The sequence below is a fragment of the Dama dama genome, chromosome 13 (assembly GCF_033118175.1).
Source record: "Dama dama isolate Ldn47 chromosome 13, ASM3311817v1, whole genome shotgun sequence".
NCBI lineage: Eukaryota > Metazoa > Chordata > Mammalia > Artiodactyla > Cervidae > Dama > Dama dama.
The window spans coordinates 48,343,182-48,368,646 of NC_083693.1; the positions used below are offsets into that span (position 1 = coordinate 48,343,182).

General features: G+C 37.8%; 1 protein-coding gene across 2 annotated transcripts in view; it reads right to left on the bottom strand.

The window, feature by feature from the left end:
- Positions 1-25,465, bottom strand: part of PRKD1 (protein kinase D1) — a 341,747-nt gene that overhangs the window by 81,734 nt on the left and 234,548 nt on the right. For both annotated transcript variants that reach the window (XM_061159053.1, XM_061159052.1), the window contains exons 3-4: positions 2,394-2,525; positions 922-1,082 (exon numbers count right to left, since the gene is read on the bottom strand). In XM_061159053.1, the coding sequence (XP_061015036.1) occupies positions 922-1,082; positions 2,394-2,525 (293 nt within the window). The remainder of the gene's footprint in view (positions 1-921; positions 1,083-2,393; positions 2,526-25,465) is intronic.

The following is a 25,465-nucleotide window of genomic DNA, read 5'->3' on the forward strand; positions in this document are numbered from 1 at the left end:
TTGACTTAGATATCTGGTTTATGCTGTAACAAAATTTATGTGATATAAAGATCACAATAAAATAGTTTCCAAACAATAAATTAATATGACCTTTATAGAGATGGCTTCAAAATGTATTACCCCTCTCCACTCCAGGGATTTATTTAACCTAAATGTTTCATAATTTTTATCTTTCTCTTCAATTGATATTTACAATAATTAGATTATAAAGTTTTTTGTGATACCTACTGTCAGAGCGAGTAAACGTAGGATTTCTAAGCTCACACCATTAGTTTATTTCAGAAAAAAAAGTTCTTAAACACTGCACATAATTATTACAATTTTTGCTTTGCTTTGAGTGTCTCAAAAATCCAAATTTAACATTCTTGAAGAAAATATTTAAGTCATATCCACAGATATATATGGAAATATCTAAAGTACTACGTGCTGTTTTTCCTATGACATTTGTCAATCAGTGTCACTGTGACAATACATTGGCACATATGCCATTAATGTCAAACAAGTAAATACCTTCATCTTTTCATAAGAGAAAATTGCACATTTTCTCCCACAATAAACAGTCAGCTATACCACAAAGTACTCTAATGATCTTCAGAGAACATCTTTTATCTCTGGTTTCCAAATTTTGACAAACCATGTTTTGCAACATTCACACATTAGCTTGTGCTGCTCTGGCTCCATGACCATGATGAAACCTCACGGATTTTAAAACTGCTCTCAGCTCACAGATAAGGGCAAACTTAAAGCTGTTGGGTGTTTGCTGAGGCACTGACCAATCCACAGCACAGGCCCCGAAGACACACAGTCACCAACACCCTGGCTGTGTTCTCCTCCCGGGGCACTGTCTTGGATTGACACTCTTCCCACATCATCCTTCCGATTTCTCATGTAAACTGGGAAACATAAACAAAGAGGCCATACCAGGAGGGGCTCATCGGGGGCACTGGTGGAGAGCTCGGCAGATGCTGTGCGGACAGTGGCGAGCCCGGTAAGGGAGACATTCGAGAGCCTTCTCCGCCTCACGCCACTGCAGTTGTTGGGGATTTTAAATGCACATCTCTTGTGGTAATTCAGCCCACATCCTAGAAGGAGAAAGCAAAAACGACTTTTGTTCAATGATAAATTAAAAGCTACCCCAGTATATGGTATAAATTATGAATTTTGAGAAATAGTACTGCTTCCATTTTTCTTCAGGCTGTTTGAAAATTTAAATTTTCTTTTAAGCTTTATCTGCACTTTATCGTCCCAATACGTCAATAAGTGGGGTTTTGAAATTTGGTGTTATTGGATAAGCTCAGCAACCAGTCTGGTTATCAGTTTTAAACATGTTTTCTAACATAAACGGCTTGGTCTTTGAGGGCTCCAGCAACAAAACTCCAAAGAGATGACCTATTTTTAGCTGCTATAAGTTCTATTGTGAGGGAAAATTAATCATAATGTTTCACAACTTCTGAACTATACTGATTGAATCAATACTCCACAAAACTTGTTTGTCTACCTGGCCTTGAACAATTTACTTCATCTCAGTCTTTCTGTTGGTAAAATGGGGATGACAACTACCTTGTAGAATCATTAAGAAAATATGTAAAATATTTCACATGCTAGTTTCCACAGGTAAATCATTAGGAAAGCACTGTTTTTCTCTCAACATTTCTACTGTTCATAGTTCTCACATTGTAATATTACCTCAAAATTTTCCCATGTGTCACATAGTAGACACATTTTCATACAACTACCCTTTGGGTAGACTTTCTTCTACCTTTTTACAAACAAAAATTCAGAAATTATGGTTACCTTATTTATAGGATTCATCATGAAAGCTTGGGTTTTTTGGTCAACGTTCAAACAGCTCTATCCCTCCCTACTCCACCTCTTAAATAGTAAGATCAGGGTATAATCTGGTTTGTTTTTAAGAATACATCATGGTGTTCTAGAAATTGGATTGAGCAGTTCAAGGAGTTCTGTCCACAGAAGACGACGCAACTATGATCTTGGTGTGGAAAGCTTGGTACATGTTCCAGCCGATCACTTGACAGCTGAGTGATCTTGGATGGTTTGATTAAACTTCTGAATCTTAGCTCATTTCAACAAACATTTATTGAATGCTTATCATTCCAAGTTCTAGCTTAAGATATAAATTGTAATGTTTAGTCTGATCGACAGCTTATAAGACAGAAACATATCCACACAATACAGGGGAAAAGATAGGAGAATCTGGTTTCCCAGATCAGAGTTAGTATGTTGAAGACAGGAAATGAACAGAATAGAATCCATGCACTTCCCAGATCCATGGAAGATATCTGAGGGAAAGAAGAAATGGCAGAAAAAGGTCACAACACAAGCAGGTAACCCCAGCACGTGTTCCATTGGGCTAGGAAGGGGAATAACTTTACCTTCGCATTTAAGGCCTTGACGCACCAACCCCCACAACATTTCTCCACAGTGATCACAGAAAGCTGGAGCTCTGTATGAATGAACAAAGAGAGTGTGGGGGCGAATCTGAAAGTCTTCAAAGGTGGCAGAAGCTGTAAAAATAAAAAAAACATTGAAAAATAAGTTGAATGAACACCCTCATCTGTAGATAATTTGTATGCATGATAATTACTATGCAAGTATGTATATAACTCTCGGCAAAGTTAGGAAAGATGCAACACTGCTTGACTTTTAGCCATTCTACTCCATTCTTCCCAACCACAGCTTTACAAGTGGTGGCACAGGAACCTCTTTCTTGTCTTCCTGCTTCTGAAGGTCTCAGAGTACTTCAAAAATAGCCAAACGGATACCTGTATACGTGTGGCTGAGTCTGTTTGCTTTCTACCTGAAACTATCACAACACTGTTAATCAGCTGTACTCCAACATAAAATAAGTTTAAAAAAATAGTCAAAACACTAGAAGAATGAATGAAAGGATAAGTCAACTTGATTTATAGATAGGGGATGTTACTTGAAAATACTTTGCTTCTTCTCTTACTTTAAATGAACCCAAGTATTCAGAAATAGTAAAGGAAAAGAAACTCTTGATGAATTTTATTTAGACAGATCAGGAGAAAGTGTACTTGAATATGACCTTGAAGAGCGGTACAGTAGAAGGGTGGGATCCAACTGGAACACAAGAAATCTAAGCGGCCTCTTTTGGGGAGATAAAGTTGTTCGAACTCTTATGCAATATAACCAAGCATTTAAATCCTGACCTAAAAATAACAAGCAGCCTCTTCACCAATATGCCAAACAGAGGGATTTAATATATACACTGCTGAACTTCAGTCCACTTTGAAAAATATACTTTAGTAAATCATATTCATGCTATAGGGTATTTTTATTATTGCCAATTGTTATTTATTCTATATGATGTTCATATAGAGTATTGAAATTCATTATTTTTTAATTATACTTTTCCATAGGATTTTTTAATTATGTTTTAAAAATAGTTCATGTTTTTTTTGGTGTTGCTTAAATCAAGAAATAGAAAGGTACAGAGAATACAAAGTGAAAGGCCACCCCTTTCTCCCAAATACTAATGAGTGGGCTGTATTTTCTAGACCTATTTGCACACATAGCCTGATCCTGAGGCTGCCAAGTATAGCCCAGGAAGAGCTGACCATAGACTGAGAAGAGCTAGGGGAGGCTTTGCCATTACCTGAGTGACACCTCACTTAATCGTCATAAGCCTCCGTTTCCCACACATAAAAAGAAAGGTCTGACTGATGGTGACTTCTCTTAACCCCTGAAGTGTAAACTTCCATTAATCTTAGAAGAGGACCAGGTGCACTTAATTTCATAAGGTTTTATGCAAAGAGGATTTTGTGGGAAACTGAGGTCTTACATAGATCATTCTATTCTGCCTTCCCTTCTCTGCCTCCTGCTTGTCTTCTTGCCTCGCTTTTTCAACACTAATATTAAACGCCTTTTCCATGTTGTCTGTCAATGGCACCAATCCAGTTTAAAAATGTAAAGATAAGTAAGACATATTTACAGAGCCTACCAGACCAGCAGAAGATAGATAAAAAGAAAATTTTAAAACTCCATAATAACTTTTAAATAACTTAAAGTAACTCTTTAGGGTTCAAAGAAGCTATAGTTTGGCCTAAGTTACTAAATAGGACTAAGACTACAACCCACAAGTGTTTTGTCTCCAATCCAGGCTCCTTTTCATCATTTCTGTGTTACATCTTATCTTTCCTAACTCTGCCTCAAGAGTTATACCCAACAGCCCCACTGTGCGAGAAATAAACATCTGCAGTTTTCCTGCTGGTGCCTTGGATAGCAGGTATCAGGCAACGAATCGCCTGTGGAGAATACTTACGAAGTGCTTGCCTTGCTAAGTATGCAAAGTGTGACAGAGTGAATGCTGAAGCTGTAGGCAACTCACCCCTGCTAGATAAGCGTCCAAAACTAGGAGGACAACTTTGAGAGCATCATATCCCTCAGGGCAAATGAAAATAGAACATGCAGGAAAGTGAAACACTTCAATCAGAAAGATTATTACTGATGGTTCACAGAACATATAATTGGACCATAAAAGGAGACGGAAAATTTTAATGGGTTGGTTTTCCCTTGAATCTTGAATAAAAGTACTTTATTCCAAATTAATGTGCTCTATTATTGGAAATAAACTATCAACTTATTAAAGGTACAATTTTTACTCAATGGAAAGATAATGAGAATGATAATATGGTTAAGGTTTACTGTACTCTTACTGTATACTGGACACTACACTAAAGTGTGGCAAGAAGGAGCTAATCAAAGAATTGTAGCCAAGTAACCTGCTCTAGCATTACCTACAAGGAGTTCTGATTAATGTTAATATTTCTTACAAAAAGAATTTCAATTGAAATAAGATTGAGAAATTGCATTATTATGTTTCTCACTTCAAATTTCACAATATTATGGTCAATGCTTATTCTAAGTAAATCAGTGAAAAGGTATGGTTTGAGTACCAATCAATTTGCTTTTATAATCTGGTCAAAATGTGTCTAATTTTGTAAATGCTAAATCCTCCTTCCCATCATGGACAAAAATTGTTTTTAAAACATCAAAGAAAATAGCTAAAGAAAATATTTTGTGCCAACCATTAACTCCTAACTTCTCCCCTGCCTCTCCCTCCACCCCCAATCCCACTGAATGACACCCAAACAACTGTGGCAATGCCATGATAGCAATTAGTTAAATAATTACGGTAGTTTTCAAAATAAGGAAACTTAGTACCTGACAATACTAATACCTAGCTGCATTCAGATTTTTTGAATTAATCAGAAAGAATATAAATAATTAAAAAGATTTTCAAAGACACCCCCAACCCAATTTATGTCAGGTACGTTTGTTTTTTCACTTTTTGAAGGGGATTAACATTCATAAGCAGTTAGCACCCTTGACTTATGTTTAAATGCCATTTTCTAAAGTTCAATTTTAATTTTAGAATAATTAAATACATTTTTAAAATAAAACTACCAAGTATGGTGAGGTTTCACATGCATTTGAAATCAAAGCACAACATCAATTCATTATGAATTTACCTGTTTTTGCACCCTGGGGGAAATCAGCATTAGCTGAGTGTATGCATGCCATCTTGCCTAATCACAAAATTGCACTGCAGAGATAATCACTTAGCACGGGAAAACAAAGTGCAGGCTGTAATTCCATTTCACTTAAGGTTTGGAAGCAAAATGGACAGAGAAGAACAGGAATATTAAAGTGTTTAGAGATTACAAGAGAGGACAATGTGCTATCTGTCTGGATGTCACAATCAATCAGGTGACCTAAATTAAAACCATAAGACAAGGCTACCCACTGAACACAATGGGCCCCTTATACTGGTATTTGTATCTCTGATTTGCTCTATTCACAGTCTATTGTTATACTCCGTGGTACAAGAGAGGAGAAAATGACATGCTTTCCTTAGTCATTGAGCATTTGAAACAGGTAATTGAGCCAAAAACTCTAAGATAATCAGTACTTCTTTTAAGGCTCATTAGAAATTGTTGCACAAAATGGAATAAACTGTTTGGTTAGCAGTACAGAAGAAATTAGGCTTCGGAAGCAAAATAAATAATCCCTGGAGGTCAAATTTATTTGCATAATAAAATAAAATAATGTCCCATCTTGCAAGATTTTCAGTTAATTTCTCTTACTGGTAATTTTGGCAACTGGGGAGAAGCATTAACTCCTTCTGGCAAGGACAGTTTGGAACAGGTATAAGAAGACGAAAAGCTTAACACATTTCAAGTATCATCTCATTCAATTTTTCACAAGGACTTTATGAAGTAGATATTATTATCCCCACTTTATAGATGAGAAATTTGAGTCCCAGAAAAATTAAGGAGCTGTCCTAGGTGACACAGGATCTTGATTCAGACAATCTGACACCTGAACCATACGAACTCTGAATAATCATCATATTCTCTGACCATTAAAATTCTGTCGATTATAAATTTTCTGCATATTTAATGAACCACTAGGAAAAGATTCAGAAAAAAAGAAAGAAAGAAAGAAAGAAACACTGCAAGTAAATATAACACACCACTAAAGGCTTCCCTGGTGGCTCAGACGGTAAAGAATCTGCCTCCAGCACAGGAGACCTGGGTAGTCTCTAGTTTGGAAGATCTACTGGAGGAGGGCATGACAACCCATTCTAGTATTCTTGCCTGGAGAATCCCCATAGACAGAGGAGCCTGGCGGGAGCTACAGTCAATGGGGTCGCCAAACTTGGACATGACTGAGTGATAAGCACATTGTAACGTGCATCCTTACCTTAGAGTTGCAAAAAAAAAAAAAAAAATTCTGAGGAAAAAAGTCCATGAAATAACATATAGAATGAAATTAATTCAGCTTATGATCAACATTCATAAAACTAAGATCATGGCATCCAGTCCCATCACTTCATGGCAAATAGATGGGGAAACAGTGGCTGACTTTATTTTGGGGGGCTCCAAAATCACTGCACATGGTGATTGCAGTCATGAAATTAAAAGGCACTTGTTCTTTGGAAGGAAAGTTATGACCAACCTAGACAGCATATTAAAAAGCAGAGACATTACTTTGCCAACAAAGGTCCATCTAGTCAAGGCTATGGTTTTTTCCAGTGGTCATGTATGGATGTGAGAGTTGGACTATAAAGAAAGCTGAGTGCAGAAGAATTGATGCTTTTGAACTGTGGTGTTGGAGGAGACTCTTGAGAGTCCTTTGAACTGCAAGGAGATCCAACCAGTCCATCCTAAAGGAGATCAGTCCTGGGTGTTCATTGGAGGGACTGATGTTGAAGCTGAAACTCCAATACTTTGGCCATCTGATGCAGAGAGCTGACTCATTTGAAAAGACCGTGATGCCGGGAAGGATTGAAGGCAGGAGGAGAAGGGGATGACAGAGGATGAGATGGTTGGATGGCATCACCAACTCAAGGGACATGAGTCTGGGTAAACTCCAGGAGTTGGTGATGGCCAGGGAGGCCTGACATGCTGCGGTTCATGGGGTCGCAAGGAGTCGGACACGAATGAGCGACTGAACTGAACTGATGATCAAAAATCCTTTTAATATACTTTCTGCATATTATTCATTTTTTGAAATCCTCCTCCCTCCAAACAAACTGGAGTTAGTAACAATAACTGGATTTAAAATTTTCACAAAATCAAAGGTGATGCATAATTAACAGCCTGGAGTTTGTTTCTATGTGATAACCAGTGTTATTCAATTGGTAAGTCTGACCCAAAGCAATACGTTATAAAGCTTTAAAAACTGTTAAGATTTGTTGTAGATAAATTTGTTTTTCTTAACTTCTAGAATATTGAAAATAGCTTCTAAATACCACATCCCCAAGATAAATATACATACTCATCAGTTTTAAGGTATCCAAAGGATAAGAAACCATATACACTTTAACATCCTATCTTTCATCCATACCCACACATAATAGATACACATAAATAATCCTCTGCCAGTCATGGACAAAATCCTCTGCCATCTGAGAGTTTTCATTCATGTAAAAAGTATTCACAAATAAGTTTATTGCATTGTAAACATCTCAAATCATTAGAAACATATTTTTTTAATATCGAGCCAAACACTGACGAGCCCAAACACTACTCTGTAACTTCTATTTGGTGGTGACAGTTTAAAAGCAAGCACTTAAAATTAAGACATTTTTGTGTCTTAATTCATGTAGGTCTAGCAGGCCGAATACCTTTAAGAATATAGTCAATTAACATTATGTTTTACTAATCTAGAAACGACTGTACAGTAGTGTGTGTACATATACCCATATATTGTCATAGAGTATATACTGGAAATAGGAAAATAACAAGGAATGGTATCTGCTGTTGAGGGTTCAAAGTCAAAATGAGGATGAGAGACCCATAAATAATCATAATACAAGACACAGAGGTGAAAACACAAAGGAGAGGGTAGCTGAGACCGCCTGGGTCTATCAGGTAAAGCTCCATCATGAGGGAATCACCGAAGAGAAACCTCAAGAGTGAGGAGTATTTTGAAAAGCAGAAAAGAGGATAAAGGAAAAGAGGAAACACTTTATGTAGCCTGATTTTATTTAAAATTATCTACAAAATTTTCCATGATTATAATTTTGTGGGTTCTTGATACTTCACCATCCTTGGTGTAGTGTCAAGACAGTTAGCAAGGGTGACTCCAACACTGTCCATGGTACAGGTCACTGACAGCGTACAACAGATCGTTTGCATGCTTTTGTGGTCCGGATATCTGACTACGCTGGTGAAATTCAGCCTGGGCATGTGCACTTCCCCTCCCCTCCCCCACTCCACTTACCTAATACACACACATACACTAACACCCTGAGATTGGTAATTTCTCTGTGCTTCTCCACTGGTCCCAGTCTCTCCAAGATACTGCTCTATCAGACATTCTTTTCCTCCATCCACTGTTCAAGTTAATCTCATGGTTCATGTTTTTGTTACACCTGGAGACATCTAGAGTTGGGAAAGTTCCTTAGCTCTCCAGAAACAAGAGCATTCAACAAATTCTTGTTGAGACACTTGCAATAGTATCTTTTAGATGACTGGAGGAAAAAAAAAATGAAAATTTCAAATCTTCACTCACATATGACCAGAAAAACTATTAGTGAGGAGCAATGATGGGAACTTGGGAGGCTGGGAATATATCATTCCAAAGATTATAGCAGCCAAGGGAAGAAACATAAAATTTATTTAGCTATGCTGATCAGGCAGTTCAGAGAGTTCTGGGAAAATATTTTATAAGTCTGTGGCCAGAGACTCTTAAAAAACATATATGGCTCCAAGAGGAATAAAAAGGTCTCACAAGCTAGAGTGACAAGACAATAATAAGTTACCCTAATTAGGGAGAAGAGGAGGATGGTACCTAGAGAAACTGATGTAACTTCGCAGGGAACTCTGATGGGCTCAAACTAATCAAGAGAGGGCATTAACTACAGAAGGAGCAGCAGCATCAGGGTGACAGCAAACAGTGGCCAGGCCAGTGAGAACCACTCTAAGAACACCAACAGGAGGAGAAAGTGGAATCTTTTAAAAAGCTGGAACAGAAAAAAGGTCTTTTAGTTGTGTGTTGTATGTGGAAAGAATGAAACAGAAATGAGCCTACACTACGGAAAATTAGCTTAATGTTAATAAAGTAGAAAAAGCCAAATTATTCCACTATAGTTTTCTAGAAGTGGACTATCTATATTCAAACTAAACAAAGGGCAGAAGAAGCATCAAATATACTCAAGAAGGAAACAAAAGTCTAGGGTAGAGAACAAAGTTTATCTAAAGGCTTTAGATGGACTGTTTTCAATTGACCCCGGCAAGTTACATAAATTTATAATCTTATGAAAACATCTACTATAATATTGTTAGAGAATCCTGCTGGGCTTGTGGAATTATGCTAAGAAAAATGAGGATGCCCTGATAAGAATGGAGAAGTTTTAAAGGAGAGTTAATGAAGAAATTTAGCCCTAGTTTATATCACAAAACATTACAAGACTATGACCTTTAAAATAAGTGGTGGTTGTATAAGAAAAACAAGATAAATATGATAGAGCTGATAACACAGAAATCGATTCTGTGTGAGTGAGTGAGCGAAGTCGCTCAGTCGTGTCTGACTCTTTGCAGCCCCATGGACTGTACCCTACCAGGCTCCTCTGTCCATAGGATTTTCCAGGCAAGAGTACTGGAGTGGGTTGCCATTTCCTTCTCCATTCTGTGTACGAATTTTAAAATATGATAGAAGAGATATCATAAATCAATACAGCAGGGAAACATAATTTAACAAATGATTTAACAATTACTTAGGGGAAAACAATTTAGATACTTATCTCCTATGTTATACAAGTAGATAAATATACATATATATTATATATATATAAAATACCTGATGAGTAAAAAGTTAAAATAACAAACCATGGAAAAACTAGAAGGAAATGAAAGTGTTTATCAACCTCTTGAAGAAAAAAAGACTTTAGAAAGTAACAGACATTTATAAATCTTCAAAGTAATGGAAGAAATCAAATGGAAAAGGTTTATTATTAGCAGGATAATGTAGCTGGCACTACTGACTGACTTGGCCTAAGAGTTATGTAATAGTCTCTTTTATTTAGCATAGGTTTATTTATAATAATTATATAGGCTGGGTCACAGAATTATGTTTAATACTTCTAAGTATCTAGAATATAATCGTCAACATTCAAGGAAAAAATCTCTATACTTCTTAAATGTCAGACAGGGAGGTAACAAGGCCTACGTTCTAGCATGAAAATTAAGAAAATTCACAATATTCATTCATTCCTGCTCAGAAAGCAACCAGATCCTTTTTCTTTGTCTTCTTTCATTTTTCTTTTCAACTAGAAACAAGCAACAGGACAGTAAGAGTTTTAAGGGCTAAAATTCTGCTCAAGAAACAAGATGTATTCGTGAACTTGGAGAGTTACAGTTAACATTTGAGCAATCCATCCTTTGTTTCCCTCCCAGGCAACTGAGCTTTGTGGCTGATGGGGAGCATCTGCCACAGAACTAGCAATGTCTCCTGCCAGGAAGATGCTACCAGAATAAAAGAGATACAAAAGGGCGCTCTGTGCAACTTAAGCAAGAAAGTTATAAGAACAAGTTATTATGTTCATCCCCCTCCACATTAAGAAGACACCAAAGACATTCACATTAACACTTCCTCCAGCACACCTTTTGATGCAGTTATTACTGATGCATGCCTCCCTGCCTTTCACACAAACCTTCCCTTCTGCTTCCCATCCCACAGCTCAGCTCATATCACCTGCTCTGGGATGCCTTCAGTGATAAGCCCACCCCATGGTAAAGAATTCGCCTACCAAGGCCAAAGACATGGGAGATGTGGATTCAATCCCTGGGTTGGGGAGATCCCCTGGAGAAGGAAATGGCAACCCACTCTAGCATTCTTGCCTGGAGAATCCCATGGACAGAGGAGCCCGGCGGGCTACAGTCCACAGGGGTCTCAAAGAGTCAGACATGACTGAGCAACTGAGCACGCACGCACACACCTGACATAAACTGCCCTCTTTGTTTGGATAAGTTCCTGAGTACACTTGTATCATAAAATGTATCAGGCTCTACTATCCCGAAATCTCCTATCCCTTTATCCATTCACACCTTAAGATGAGCAGATTGCTGAAGGATAGATAATTTACCTTATCAGTCTATATGCATATATTAAATGATCAATTCAAGCCCATGTCTGAATAAATGGAGCAATGCCTTTAAAACTCATATTGCTAACCTACAGTTCTAGGGTTCTACATTTTATTAAGTTCTAATAACTTGTAAATATAGTATCCCAAGTCCAGAAACAAAGTCCGTTAGAATCATAGCGTGGATCACAATTTACACATTTTTAAAAGTGTCTAACAACGTCCTTGACACTTCGATGGATGTCTTTGTTAGTGCCTTATTATTCTCCAGGCAGTGTGGGGCAGGCAGTGGTGAGAAGCATGGACTGAGTGTCAGAGCATACTGGAGCTCTGGTCCTTGTCATGGCAAAGGGCAAGTTACTTCCTCTCTCTGAATCTGTGTCCCTCGCTCTTCAAATGGGCTTACTGAAGCTCACCTTGTTAGGCTCCGAGGACAAAAGGTGGTCAGCACAGTTTTTGGAAGATTGATAGTAGATATCACAGTAATTTCTTAGCATAATGATTTATAGTATGGGCTTTGTAATAAAAAAAAGATCTGAGTTTGAATTATAATTATTATTTATGCTTTTTACAATTATTGTCATCATCATCATCAACACCAATAGAGGGAAATAATGCCTTTCAGCTTATCACCCCCAGCACTTAAAACATTAAAACCTTTAAAAAATATTATTATTTGTTTCCTCTACTACCTTATAAAAAATGAATATGTTTCCACTCTAGAGGAAATTGCTTTTCTTTCCACTGTTCCGGCTATTGCAAATTAAATGGTGCTAAGCCCATAGGACTGTGTCTAGTTCCCTCTCTAAAATGAATCAATTAACAGTTGGGAATTGCAGTGGGGAAAGAAGGGTCACCACATCCTGATGTGACTGAATGACAAATGCCACAGCTGGAAAGAGATTAGAGAGCATCTCAGGTCAAGAAAGAACATAAATGGTTGCCCCATGTGTCCAACATAGAGGAAAAAGAAAATTAAGTAAAAATGTCATGGAGTCAAATTCTAGCTAATGAGTGCAGGCTCTGCAGGCGTCCGGAACAGGGGAAAGAAAGGTCATGTCTGTTTCTTAGGAAGCTCCATCACATACAGGAGACTTCATACCTTTAAAAGGATAATGACCTCATTTACATGAGGAACACCAGCATACAAACTGCCCATTAAGACTACTTACAAAAGGCTGGTAGACAAAAGCTAGGTATGGTAATATACTGAAATGTTCTAATAGGCAGCAGGGTTTCTGGCAACAAAGAGCATCACTGTTGTCAAATATCTCTGCACATAGAGACACCAGGCCGAGATCCTATATGCTTTGCTTCAAGTTTCTTTAAGTCTTACTGAACTTTTCTTAAAAACAAATGCCTGCTTTTGATTCACAAACAAAACAAAACTTAAAAGCTGTGAAATTTCCTGGGTATTCCCACTCCCAAAGAAGCAACAGCTGAATCCTGGCTGAAGTCAAATCAATGCCCATTGACCAGGCAGTTGCTGTGAGCAGGAATAGATCTGGCTGCTGCTGCTCTGGGGCGCCCAGAGAAGGATTTTCATTGCTTAGCGACTCCACATATTCTTTTAGAATAATCAGGCTGATTAACTCAGTTGGTCCACTCTGGTTTATCAGAATAAAAGAGTTTTATTAATTGAAAATCTGCATTTATGCCTTTTAGTCATGTCTATTGAATAAATTTTTTACATAAAGTAAAATCTAAACTTTATTGAGAACAGTTCTGACTCTTTGTGACCCCATAGACTATAGCCACCAGGCTCCTCAGTCCATGGGGATTCTCCAGGCAAGAATACTGGAGTGGGTTGCCAAGCCCTCCTTCAGGGGATCTTCCCAACCTAGGGATTGAACCCAGGTCTCCTGCATTGCAGGCCACCAGGCAAACCCTACAATTGTCTAGATAATACCCTAATCGAAACATGAAACAAATTTTTTTCAACTATCCCCAAATTCCCTTGGGCTCCTTTGGAGACAATCTCTTCCACACCTCCATTCCCTGGCAACCACTGATTTATTTTTCTGTGCCTTTTCTAGGGCCTTTCGTGATAGCTCAGCTGGTAAAGAATCTGCCTGCAATGCAGAAGACCTTGCTTTGATCCTGGGTAGGGAAGATCCCCTGGAGAAGGGGATACAAATACTCCAGTATTTGTGGGCTTCCCTGGTGCTCAGATAGTGAAGAATTTGCCTGCAATGCGGGAGACCTGGGTTCAACCCTGGGTTGGGAAGATCCCCTCTCCCTTTGGAGAAGGGAAAGGCTACCTACTCCAGTATTCTGGCCTGGAGAATTCCATGGACAAAGCAGCCTGGCAGGCTACAGTCCATGGGGTCGCAAAGAGTCGGACACAACTGAGTGACTTTCAAAAACGTCATATAAATGCAGCTTTTGACTGTAGCTTCTATCGGCACAATGCATTTGAAATTCTATCTCTTGTGTGCTGAGTCAAATTCCATTTGGCTGATATGCTACAGTTTGCTTATCCATATACCAGGTGAATCCTTTCAACAGGGCATCAGTTTATCCATTCACCTGGGCATTAGGGCCAAGGGTCAAGCTGGATTTGAGGGCAGTAGGGATCTAGGGTTCAGAATCCAGGATGTCCAGGCTCCAATGGGGAGGCAGAGGTGAAAGGAATGTTTATTTGTGATCTGTACAGGTTATTCACAGCATGGGAAATTTATTGCTGAAAACAATTTTCTTTTTACAATTCTGGACAGCGTATGACTTTCAGAGTGAGATAAGTGCTGTTTACACCCACCTCTTTTAAGCTGCACGATCTCTCTGTATCTCATTTCCCTCGTCTTCGAAATAGGTTTAACTATTAAAGAACAGCTGCATAATTATTTCATTGAGAAAACATTGTGAAATAACAGCACTGCACTTGGCACTATACTGTGGTAGTCCCTGAAATATGGTAAAACGCAGTACACATTTTCGCAAAGATGCATGTGCAGATTTATGATAATCTTACATTTTTGCATTATTTGCAAAAAATAACTCAAAATAGACTACAAACCTAAATATAAAGCCTGACTATAAAAACTCTAAAAGAAAGCCTCAGAGAAAATGTTTATAAGTTTGGTTTAAGCAAAGATTTCTTAAATACAATACCAAAAATATAACTCATTTTAAAAAAATTGATAGGCTACTGCTTTATTTTTTTTCAAAGGATTAGTCTCCAAAATTTAAAAACAGCTCATGTGGCTCAATATCATAAAAGCAAAGAACCCAATCAAAAAATGGGCAGAAGACCTAAATAGACACTCCTCCAAAGAAGAAATACAGATGGCTAAGAAGCACATGAAAGACACTCAACATCACTATTTATTAGAGAAATGCAAATGAAAACTAAAATTAGATATTACCTCATACAAGTCAGAATGACCATCATTAAAAATCTACAAACAATAAATACTGGAGAAGGGGCGGAGAAAAGAGAATCCTTCTACACTGTTTGTGGGACTGTAAACTGGTACAATCACTATGAAGAACAGTATGGAGGTTCCTCAAAAAACTAAAAATAGAGCTACCATATGATCCAGTAAGTCCACTTTTGGGCACATGTCTGGAGAACAACATGGTTTGAACGGATACACGCACACCACTGCTCACGGCAGCCTTGTTTACAACAGCCTAGACATAGAAGCAACCTAAATGTCTATCAACAGAGAAATGGATAAAGAAGAAGTGATACACACACACACAGACACAGACACACACACACACATACACAATGGAATATTGTTGTTCTTTAGTTGCTAAGTTGTGTCCAACTCTTTTGTGACCCCGTAGACTGTAGCCTACCAGGATTCTCTGTCCATGGGATTTCCCAGGCACTGGGAGTGGGTTTTCCCACTGGAGAGGGTTGCCATTTCCTTCTCCAGGGGATCCTCCCTACCCAAGGATCAAACCTGTATCTCCTGCTTATTAGCAAGTGGATTCTTTTATCACTGAGCCACCTGGGAAGCCCATACATAACCACTAAAAAGAACCAAATAACACCATTTACAGCAACATGGAGGAACCTAGAGATTATCATATTCAGTGAAGTAAGTCAGATGGAGAAAAAGAATTATACTATATTGCTTAGATGTGGAATCTTTAAAAAATGATATAAATGAGCTTATTTCCAAAACAGAAACAGATTCACAGACTTAAGAGTAGGAATATATGATTATTGGAGAGAAGAGAGGAAAGGGTAGATTGGGAGTTTGGGACTGACATGCATACACTGTTATATTTAAAGCAGAAAATTAACAAGGACCTACTAAACAGCACAGGGACTTCTCTCAATATTCTGTAATAACTTAAATTGGAAAAAAAATTGAAAAAGAACAGAAACATGTATTTGTACAACTGAATCACTCTGGTGTACACCTGAACATTGCTAATTGTCATTGCTAATCAAGTATGACACACACAAAAATTTTAAAGTAAAAACAAAGCAGAAAATAAAATAAAAATTGATAGACTTTAGCAAGGTTAAAAACTTCTTGTCCTTGAAAAACCTGATGAAAAGCTGAAAAGTTACAATCTGGGAAAAAATCTTTGTATTTACATTTGTAATGTTTTTACATTTCTGATAAAGGACTTGTTAAAAACTGTCAGCAACATTAAGAAAAGAACATATTCAAAAATAAGAAAAAGGCCTAAAAAGACAAGTTGACCAAAGAAGTTACATGGATGACAAAGAAACACATAAACCTAGTTCACTGCAGCACACTGGGGTTCAGTGGTCTTTAGTAAACTCATTTGGGATCATTATTACCATTTATGATACTCTTCAATCACAAAATCATTTGTGTTCTAAACATTTAACTTACAAATTAATACATTTGGGGATATAACTCACCAATACACAGAGCTATATATATATATCTATCTTAAAATATTACATTACTTCTTTGTAACTGAAATCACAGTCTATGATCCTACTTAAGAAAATATTTTGGAAGATTAGGGGCTTCCCAAGTAGCTCAAATGGTAAAGAATCTATCTGCCTGCAATACTGGAGACCAGGGTTCAATCCTTGGGTTGGGAAGATCCCTTGGAGAAGGGCATGGCAACCCACTCCAATACTCTGACCTAAAGAATCCCGTGGACAGAGGAGCCTGGCAGGCAACAGTCCATGGGGTCACAAAGAGTTGGACACGACTGAGCGATTAATACTTGGAAGATAAAGTCATCACTGCCAAACAATTTTTTAGAAAACATCATAAAGAATTGGAGACTATATGATTTTTAATCTAAAATTTTAACAATGTTTGGACAGCCTTTAATTAATTGTGTGTGGCAACATTCATTTTTGATTATCAAAATGCTCTGCATGTGTATGGTAAATGAATTATTTCAACTTTGTTCATTTACTCACTTAATGTACATTTTATTCTCAGGTAGTTCTATTACAATCATACCTGATTTTAGTATTTTATTTAATACCACCCCCTCTCCCTTTTAAAGTCACAAATCACAATGTCATTATTATTGTAGGAAACAAGGGAATAATTTCACTGTCAAATTCTCTACCAGAGTTCTGAATCTAGTCATTTCCGGACAATATAAGATAAATAGTGTACGATAAAAGTTTTCAAGGAGATATAAATTTTAATCTAAATTTGAAGTTTCCTGTTATGGTTTGCTCAGGTTAAGTGATGCTCACACAGTACTAATATTTTCCTAGTGATATTCTAGAACTGGAAGGGAAGGGAACAAAGTAATCTTCAAATTATATGTGAATCCTTGACATTATGGTAATAGGTCCTTTCCTTGTCTAGAGGAACATTCTCCTGTGACTGGCTATTATTTCACGTAATGGCAGAGTTTATTTTGTGCTGAGCAGGTAGATAACATAGAAGCAGAAAGGATTGGGTTATTTGATTTTATGTAATGGGTTAAGAATGCCAGTTCTGAAGCATGAATGCCTGGGTTTTGAAACCCAGCTTCAACACTTGGTGAGTAGTCAGCCTGGCCATATTCCTTAACTCTGTAGGTCTTAGCTACCACATCTGTAAAATGAGAGTGATACATACAAAAGGAATTCCCTTAGGAATGCTTTAATATTAAATATGTATATAAGCATTTATACCAGTGCCTGGCATACAATAACCATAACATTAAGAAGTTTGCTAATAATTAGGAAAATTTTTTGTTTCTCTAAGCTCACCATATTAACATACTACAATATTTGCAAAGTGAGCTTGTCCTGTATAGTTCTGTCCATATTATTTCATAATTCATTTGTTTTTAAGTTATGTGAAAACTGCAGAAGTGGAACAGTGTAAAAGTTTTTCATTCAGTTTTCATAAATAATTTTTAAAATGATGTTTCTACATTGAAAGTCTATCTGAGGTAACACTCTGGTCAACATTTTCAAATCATCAATGAAGAGAACTATTCTTAGGTACTAGATCTTAATTTCCTGTTTTTGTTTCATTTTCCTTTGTTTTCTTTTGTTTTGTGTTTATTCTTAATACAGCAGATTGCCCGGCATTTCAGCTACTCAGTACAGATATGTTGAATGAATGCGTTATCTCTTTCTTAAAGGAACATTCATTCATTCAACGGGCATTTACTGTTCTGACACAAACAAAAATTTATTTAGCACTTATTGTATTTTCAGGTTAGATGTCAATCAAACATTAAGATGATGATCATTATTAATTTTTTTTGTATGACTTTCCATTTATTCAATTTTTAAAGCCCTTAATGTTTTCATAATGGTGGCTCTGTACTTGTCCTAGGTTGGGATTAGGTTCACTGTTTTTTTTCAAAGAAACCTGAAATAACAGGGGCATAAACAACAGGGGGATATGTTACATGCTCACACAAAGAGGAAGGAAGCTCCATGCTGCTGTGGCTATTCCAGGAACCCATGCTCCTTTCAGCTCACCACCTGGGTATCTCCTCAGCTGTTCTTTCTGTAGCTCGAAAATGGCCACTAGTTCTAGGCAGCAGGATACAGAAATAGGAGAGCATACCTCCCTTTACTCATATTTGCTGGAAGCCATTAACTGCAAGAAATCCTAAAGAAAATGTGCCCCAAAAATAAAAAAAATAGGGGTTCATATGAAGGAGAGGATAGATTCTCAAGAGACAACTCTTTCACAGTGGATTTTTTTAAAAAACATCTTTCATTTCCTTGAACCTCAGTGGGATCAATTTCTGACTTCAATTTTGGGTCTACTAAGAACAAGGTGCAACTGAGAAAATCAAGAAATATAAGTAGAGGTAGGTGAGTGAAAGACGCTCAGTTATGTCCGACTTTTTGTGACTATATACAGTCCATGGAATTCTCTAGGCCAGAATACTAGAGTGGGTAGCGTTTCCCTTCTCCAGGGGATCTTCCCAACCCAGGGGTTGAATCCAGGTCTCCCACACTGCAGGCGGATTCTTTACCAGCTGAGCCACAAGGGACGCCCAAGAATATTGGAGTAGGTAGCCTATCCCTTCTCCAGTGGATCTTTCCGACCCATGAATCGAACTGGGGTCTCCTGCATTGCAGGCAGATTCTTCAGCTACTGAGCTATCAGGGGAGACCAGAGGCAGGTGAAGGACAGGCAAAGGATACAGAATGAAGTGCAGAGTAAGCTGTGGGCTCAAGGGCTAATTTGGGAATTGACAGCATAACAACAGTAAATAACACTACACGAATCTGTGAAATCCTCTCAAGCTTTTGTTTCCAGTATGGTAGCCACCAACCACATGATGTTACCCTGATTTAAATTTTGTTCAAATTTAATAGAATTAAAAATTTAGACACACTAGCTACATTTCAAGTTTTCAATTGCCACAGGTGATCAGTGGCTACTACACAGGAAAGCATGGAATATTTCCATGATTGAAGAAACCTATATTGAATAGCATTGCTCTATAGAGAGAGCACAGCAAAGCAAAAGGACCTACTAGCTGGCATGTAAAACAGAGAGTGATTTATCTTCATGTATTTACTAAGCCTACGCTTCATTTTTATTCTCAAGCTTTTCAAGTATTGCACTTACCAATATTAGGCTAACATTTAGTGAGCAATTACTTTAGCAAGCTAAAAGCAATCTATTATTTATTTCATTTAATCTCCCAAATTCACAAAATGAGTGCTATTATTACTCTCATAATCATACTATGATAATATAATATCATAAAATAATAATCATAATATAATAATATAATTATGAGAGGACTTATATGAGAGTTGCTTACTCCTTGGGAGAAAAGTTATGACCAACCTAGACAGCATATTAAAAAGTAGAGCTGTTACTTTGCCAACAAAGGTCCATCTAGTTAAGGCTGTGGTTTTTCCAGTAGTCATGTATGGATGTGAGAGCTGGACCATAAAGAAAGGTGAGCGCCGAAGAATTGAGAGTCCCTTGAACTGCAAGGAGATCCAACCAGTCCATCCTAAGGGAAATCAGACCTGAATATTCATTGGAAGGACTTATGCTGAAGCTGAAACTCCAATACTTTGGCCACCTGATGCAAAGAACTGACTCATTTGAAAAGACCCCAATGCTGGGAAAGATTGAAAGCGGGAGGAGAAGCGGGGACAACAGAGGATGAGAAGGATGGTATCACTGACTCAATGGACATGAGTCTGAGTAAACTCCAGGGGTTGGTGATGGACAGGGAGGCCTGGCATGCTGCAGTCCCTTGAGTCATAAAGAGTTGGACACGACTGAGCAACTGAACTGATTACTCTCATTTTACAGGTGAAGAGATTAAGACTCTGAATTCGGACAAGTTAGGCTACAAACTAGTAACAGAAAAGTTCTGGAGAATCATTTAGATCAATTTGAATCCAGACTTAAATAAGGATTTTCCAAGTCATCATATCAACTGCAAGTAAATATCTCAGTTTGCCTGTTCCTTTCCAATACTTCCAACACATTTCTTTTTGTTATGTTATTGCATTTCTAAGAACTTCCTGACGAATGCTGAATTCCAGTAAAGATAGCTCTTTTTTTCTTAAGCTTAATCAGACTGTACCACATATGCTGTCAATGTGAGTTAGCTGTCCCTTATTACTTTAGAAGAGTAATAAAATTCATGACAGATTATAAAATTTTATTTACTAACACTGTCAAATCATCTTTTAATTCTTAGAATAAACTTACTTGCCTATTTTGTACTTTTCTTTTTATTTCTTATGGAATCTATTTTTCTCGACAATTTACTTAAAACTTTTGGAACCAGGAAGCAAAAATAAGATTTCTCTAATTACCTGACTAATGGGTTCTGATTTCAGGTATTCCTGGATTTTATGTACAATTTTACTGCTACAGAATCTGGCAATTCCTGGCAAATTATTTCATGTCTCTTCACCTCTGAAAAACGCTTATCATAGTACCTAGTGAACAATAAATATGCAAAAACATTACCCATCCCATTAGTGCATGTGGTCTACAGTTTTCTTTCTGCCTGAGTCCATTTGCACTGCTATAACAGAATAATACAGACTGGGGAGCTTTCAAAGAACAGTTCTAGAGACTGGAAAGCCCAAGATCAAGGCTCTAGGAGATCTGGTGTCTAGTAAAGACCTGTTTCCCGGTTCAAAGATGACTTTCTTTCTCTCTTTCCTATACACCAGAGGAAGGGTGCCCTTGCTCTGCTCTCTGGGGCCTCTTTTAAAGGGCACTAAAGCCATGACAGTGGGACTCTCAGGATCCAGTCAGCTCCCAAAGGCTCCACTCTGCATACCATCACCTTGGCGGTTAAGATTTCAACATAAATTTTGGGGGGGTCATAAGCATTCATTTCATTACAATTTCCCTTTGTTTTGTATACTTTCTCTTCTAGATCTCACGATTAAAATTTTGCTAGACTTAAATAATACACTGGAAAAGATATTCATCCTTTACATGTTCTGAAATATTTTCTGCTGAAGTGTTTGACAGAAATCTCACTTAAAATTGCCTACACTATGTGTTTTTTGTTTTTTTTGAGTGAAAAATTGGGTACTTGGTACATCTTGAGCAAATTTCTATCAGGAAGTATGTATATGTGTTTACCAAAGAGTAAAGAAGACACTCCAATAAACTCTCACAACCAGAAACATAATAGTGGATAAATCTTACTATTAAAGTATATTTCAATAATTTGATGATTTTAACTGCATCTCTGATGAAAATAATGTATCAACATAAATGCTCAGATGTTAAAGAATAAACTGAACATTTGAGCCCCTACACAATTAACATATACCTACCATGATAACAAAGGTCCATCTGGTCAAAGCTATGGTTTTTCCAGTAGTCATGTGCGGATGTGAGAGTTGGAATATAAGGAAAGCTGAGTGTTGAAGAACTGATGCTTTTGAACTGTGGTTTTGGAGAAGACTCTTCAGAGTCCCTTGGATTGCAAGGAGATCCAACCAGTCCATCCTAGAGGAAATCAGTCCTGAATATTCATTGGAAGGACTGATGTTGAAGCTGAAACTCCAATATTTTGGCCACCTGATGCGAAGAACTGACTCACTGGAAAAGACCCTGATGCTGGGAAAGATTGAAAGCAGCACAAGAAGGGGACAGCAGAGGATGAGATGGTTGGACGGCGTCACCGACTCAGCAGACATGGGTTTGAGTGAGGTCCGGGAGTTGGTGATGGACGGGGAAACCTGGCGTGCTGCAGTCCATGGGGTTGCAAACAGTCAGACATGACTGAGTGACTGAACTGAACTGAACCATGATAATCCTCATCTTAAATCAGAAGATACTATTTGAAATGATAATAAGTAAGTAATAAAATAAACATTAAAAAGGGCAATTTGTATATCAACTTTCAGCTTTAGGTAAGTTAAAAGCGTCAGCCGTTATTAAAAGCTGCCTGTTAGACATTTCTCCAAAGAAGACATCCAGATGGCTAACAAACACATGAAAAGATGTTCAACATCACTCATTATCAGAGAAATGCAAATCAAAACCACAATGAGGTACCATTACACGCCAGTGAGGATGGCTGCTATCCAAAAGTCTACAAGCAATAAATGCTGGAGAGGGTGTGGAGAAAAGGGAACCCTCTTACACTGTTGGTGGGAATGCAAACTAGTACAGCCGCTATGGAGAACAGCGTGGAGATTCCTTAAAAAACTGGAAATAGAACTGCCATATGACCCAGCAATCCCACTTCTGGGCATACACGCTGAGGAAACCAGATCTGAAAGAGACACGTGCACCCCAATGTTCATCGCAGCACTGTTTATAATAGCCAGGACATGGAAGCAACCTAGATGCCCATCAGCAGATGAATGGATAAGGAAGCTGTGGTACATATACACCATGGAATATTACTCAGCCGTTAAAAAGAATTCATTTGAATCAGTTCTAATGAGATGGATGAAACTGGAGCCCATTATACAGAGTGAAGTAAGCCAGAAAGATAAAGAACATTACAGCATACTAACACATATATATGGAATTTAGAAAGATGGTAACGATAACCCTATATGCAAAACAGAAAAGGAGACACAGATGTACAGAACAGACTTTTGGACTCTGTGGGAGAAGGCGAGGGTGGGATGTTTCGAGAGAACACCATGTATATTATCTAGGGTGAAACAGATCACCAGCCCAGGTGGGATGCATGAGACAAGTGCTCGGGCCTGGTGCACTGGGAAGACCCAGAGGAATCGGGTGGAGAGGGATGTGGGAGGGGGGATCGGGATGGGGAATACATGTAACTCCATGGCTGATTGATGTCAATGTATGACAAAACCCACTACAATACTGTAAAGTAATTAGCCTCCAACTAATAAAAATAAATGAAAAAAATATAGTAAACTTTAAAAAAATAAAATAAATAAAATAAAATAAAAGCTGCCTGTTAATCAGAAGACCACTTGTCAGGAGAGAATGCAATCATTTTCCTGGACACTTTTTAGTAATTTTGGTAGATTAAAATGATAAAGAAAAAACTGCAAAATTCAGAAAGCAAGTCATGTGCCATGTTTATCAAAGGAGCTAATGAAAGTGAACCTAAAAATGGAAATTTAAAATGGAATAAAACTGATTTGATGATAAGCAGAGAATAGATTAAACATGTACCATATGGCAATTTTAGTCCATCTTCCTAAAGTGTGCTATAAACATAACATTAGCACAAGTGATTCTGAGCAAAACATTCTAAAAGGTGATTTTGCCTGCAGGATTATTACATTTGGTAGAGCTTTGAAGTCATTTTTCAAAGGTCACTGTTCTCAACACTCAAAGATTGTATCTGGCCTTCAACATTTCTGGCTCACTCCACATTTACCGTAACATTCTCCAAATTACTTCGACATACATGATTAAACCAAACAAAAACAGTAATCTCCAGCATATATAAAACAAAGTAATATAAGATTTACAGTTAATCTTCTAGGATTTTATACTCTAACTGAAGCAAAATGATAAACTTAAAAAAAAAAAAAAAAAAACCAGGTCAAGTAGACCAAACATGGATTTGGAGATTTGAAGATAAACAAGAGTCCCAAGCAATGAGAGGGAAGAGTATACAGAATGATTTGCTACAAAAGATGAAGGAATATATAAATCTTAGAGAGAAGAAGCAATAGAATTTCTCAGATAGAAACACAACAGATATAGAGTTCAGAAGAGGAAACAAACACGGAAAACGAGGGTCACTGAAGGAATTAATGTGACTAGGAGCTTCCCAGGTGGCTCAGTGGTAAAGAATCCACTTGCTGGTTCAATCCCTAGGTCAGGAAGATCCCCTGGAGAAGGAAATGGCAACCCACTCCAGTATTCTCATTTGGAAAATTCCATGGGCAGAGGAACCTGGCTGGCCACAGTCCATGGGGTCTCAGAGTCGGACACAACTTAGCAAGTAAACAGCAGCAGCAGCAGCAATGTGACTAGGAAGGAAGGTTTCTACTGTCAAGCAGTGGGAAAGACAGGGGATAGTTTATTTGAGAGTAGCTGATGGTCAACTGGGCTTCCCTGGTGGCTCAGAGATTACAGCGCCTGCCTGCAATGTGGGAGACCTGGGTTTGATCCCTGGGTTGGGAAGATTCCCTGGAGAAGGAAATGGCAACCCACTCCAGTATTCTTGCCTGGAGAATCCCATGGAAGGAGGAGCCTGGTGGGCTATAGTCCATGGAGTCGCAAAGAGTCGGATACGACTGAGTGACTTCCAACTTTGGTATATCAAACTTAGTCTCAAGAACACAATTATACATAGTTTTGAACTCTTTTTAAAAATGACTTTAATTCAGTTAAAGTATTACATATACAAAAGAACATATGCAACATATGTGTAGTTTAAAGAATAATAATAAACAGCCATTGTACTTTCCATTGAACTGAAGAGAAAGAAAAATCATCATTACTTCTGAAGTTGCCTTATGATTCCCTTCCCAGCTAGGTAATTAAACAGAGAAGTGTCCATGCTTTGGTTAGAATAGTCAAGTAAGTTCAGGAGCATTTCCAGGGAGACACAAAAAGATAAACTTCAGAGGGCAATATGAATCCTACCTTTTTTATACTGGTCATGTGGTTCTCACAGCAAGAATATTTAGAGTTCACGGGGTCACAAAGAGTCAGACACAACTTAGCGACTGAACACCACCACCACCAGCAACAGGAATCCTGTGGGCCTTAGACTAAGGAAGAAGCAGTGGGAACACAGAAGAAAGGAAAAACCTTCAGTATACTGTGATGAAACAATCAGAAGGCAAGCATGACTCAAGCTGTTGTTTATTTTGCTTGTTTATTTTTGAAGCTGTTTTAATTTGACTTGTTCTGGCATGAGTGAAACAAAATATTGGTACCCCTAATAAAAACAGGAAAAGAAAGGAAGGTTTGAAGGGAAAGCCCGTGTTTCAGATCCAGCATTGAGGCATTT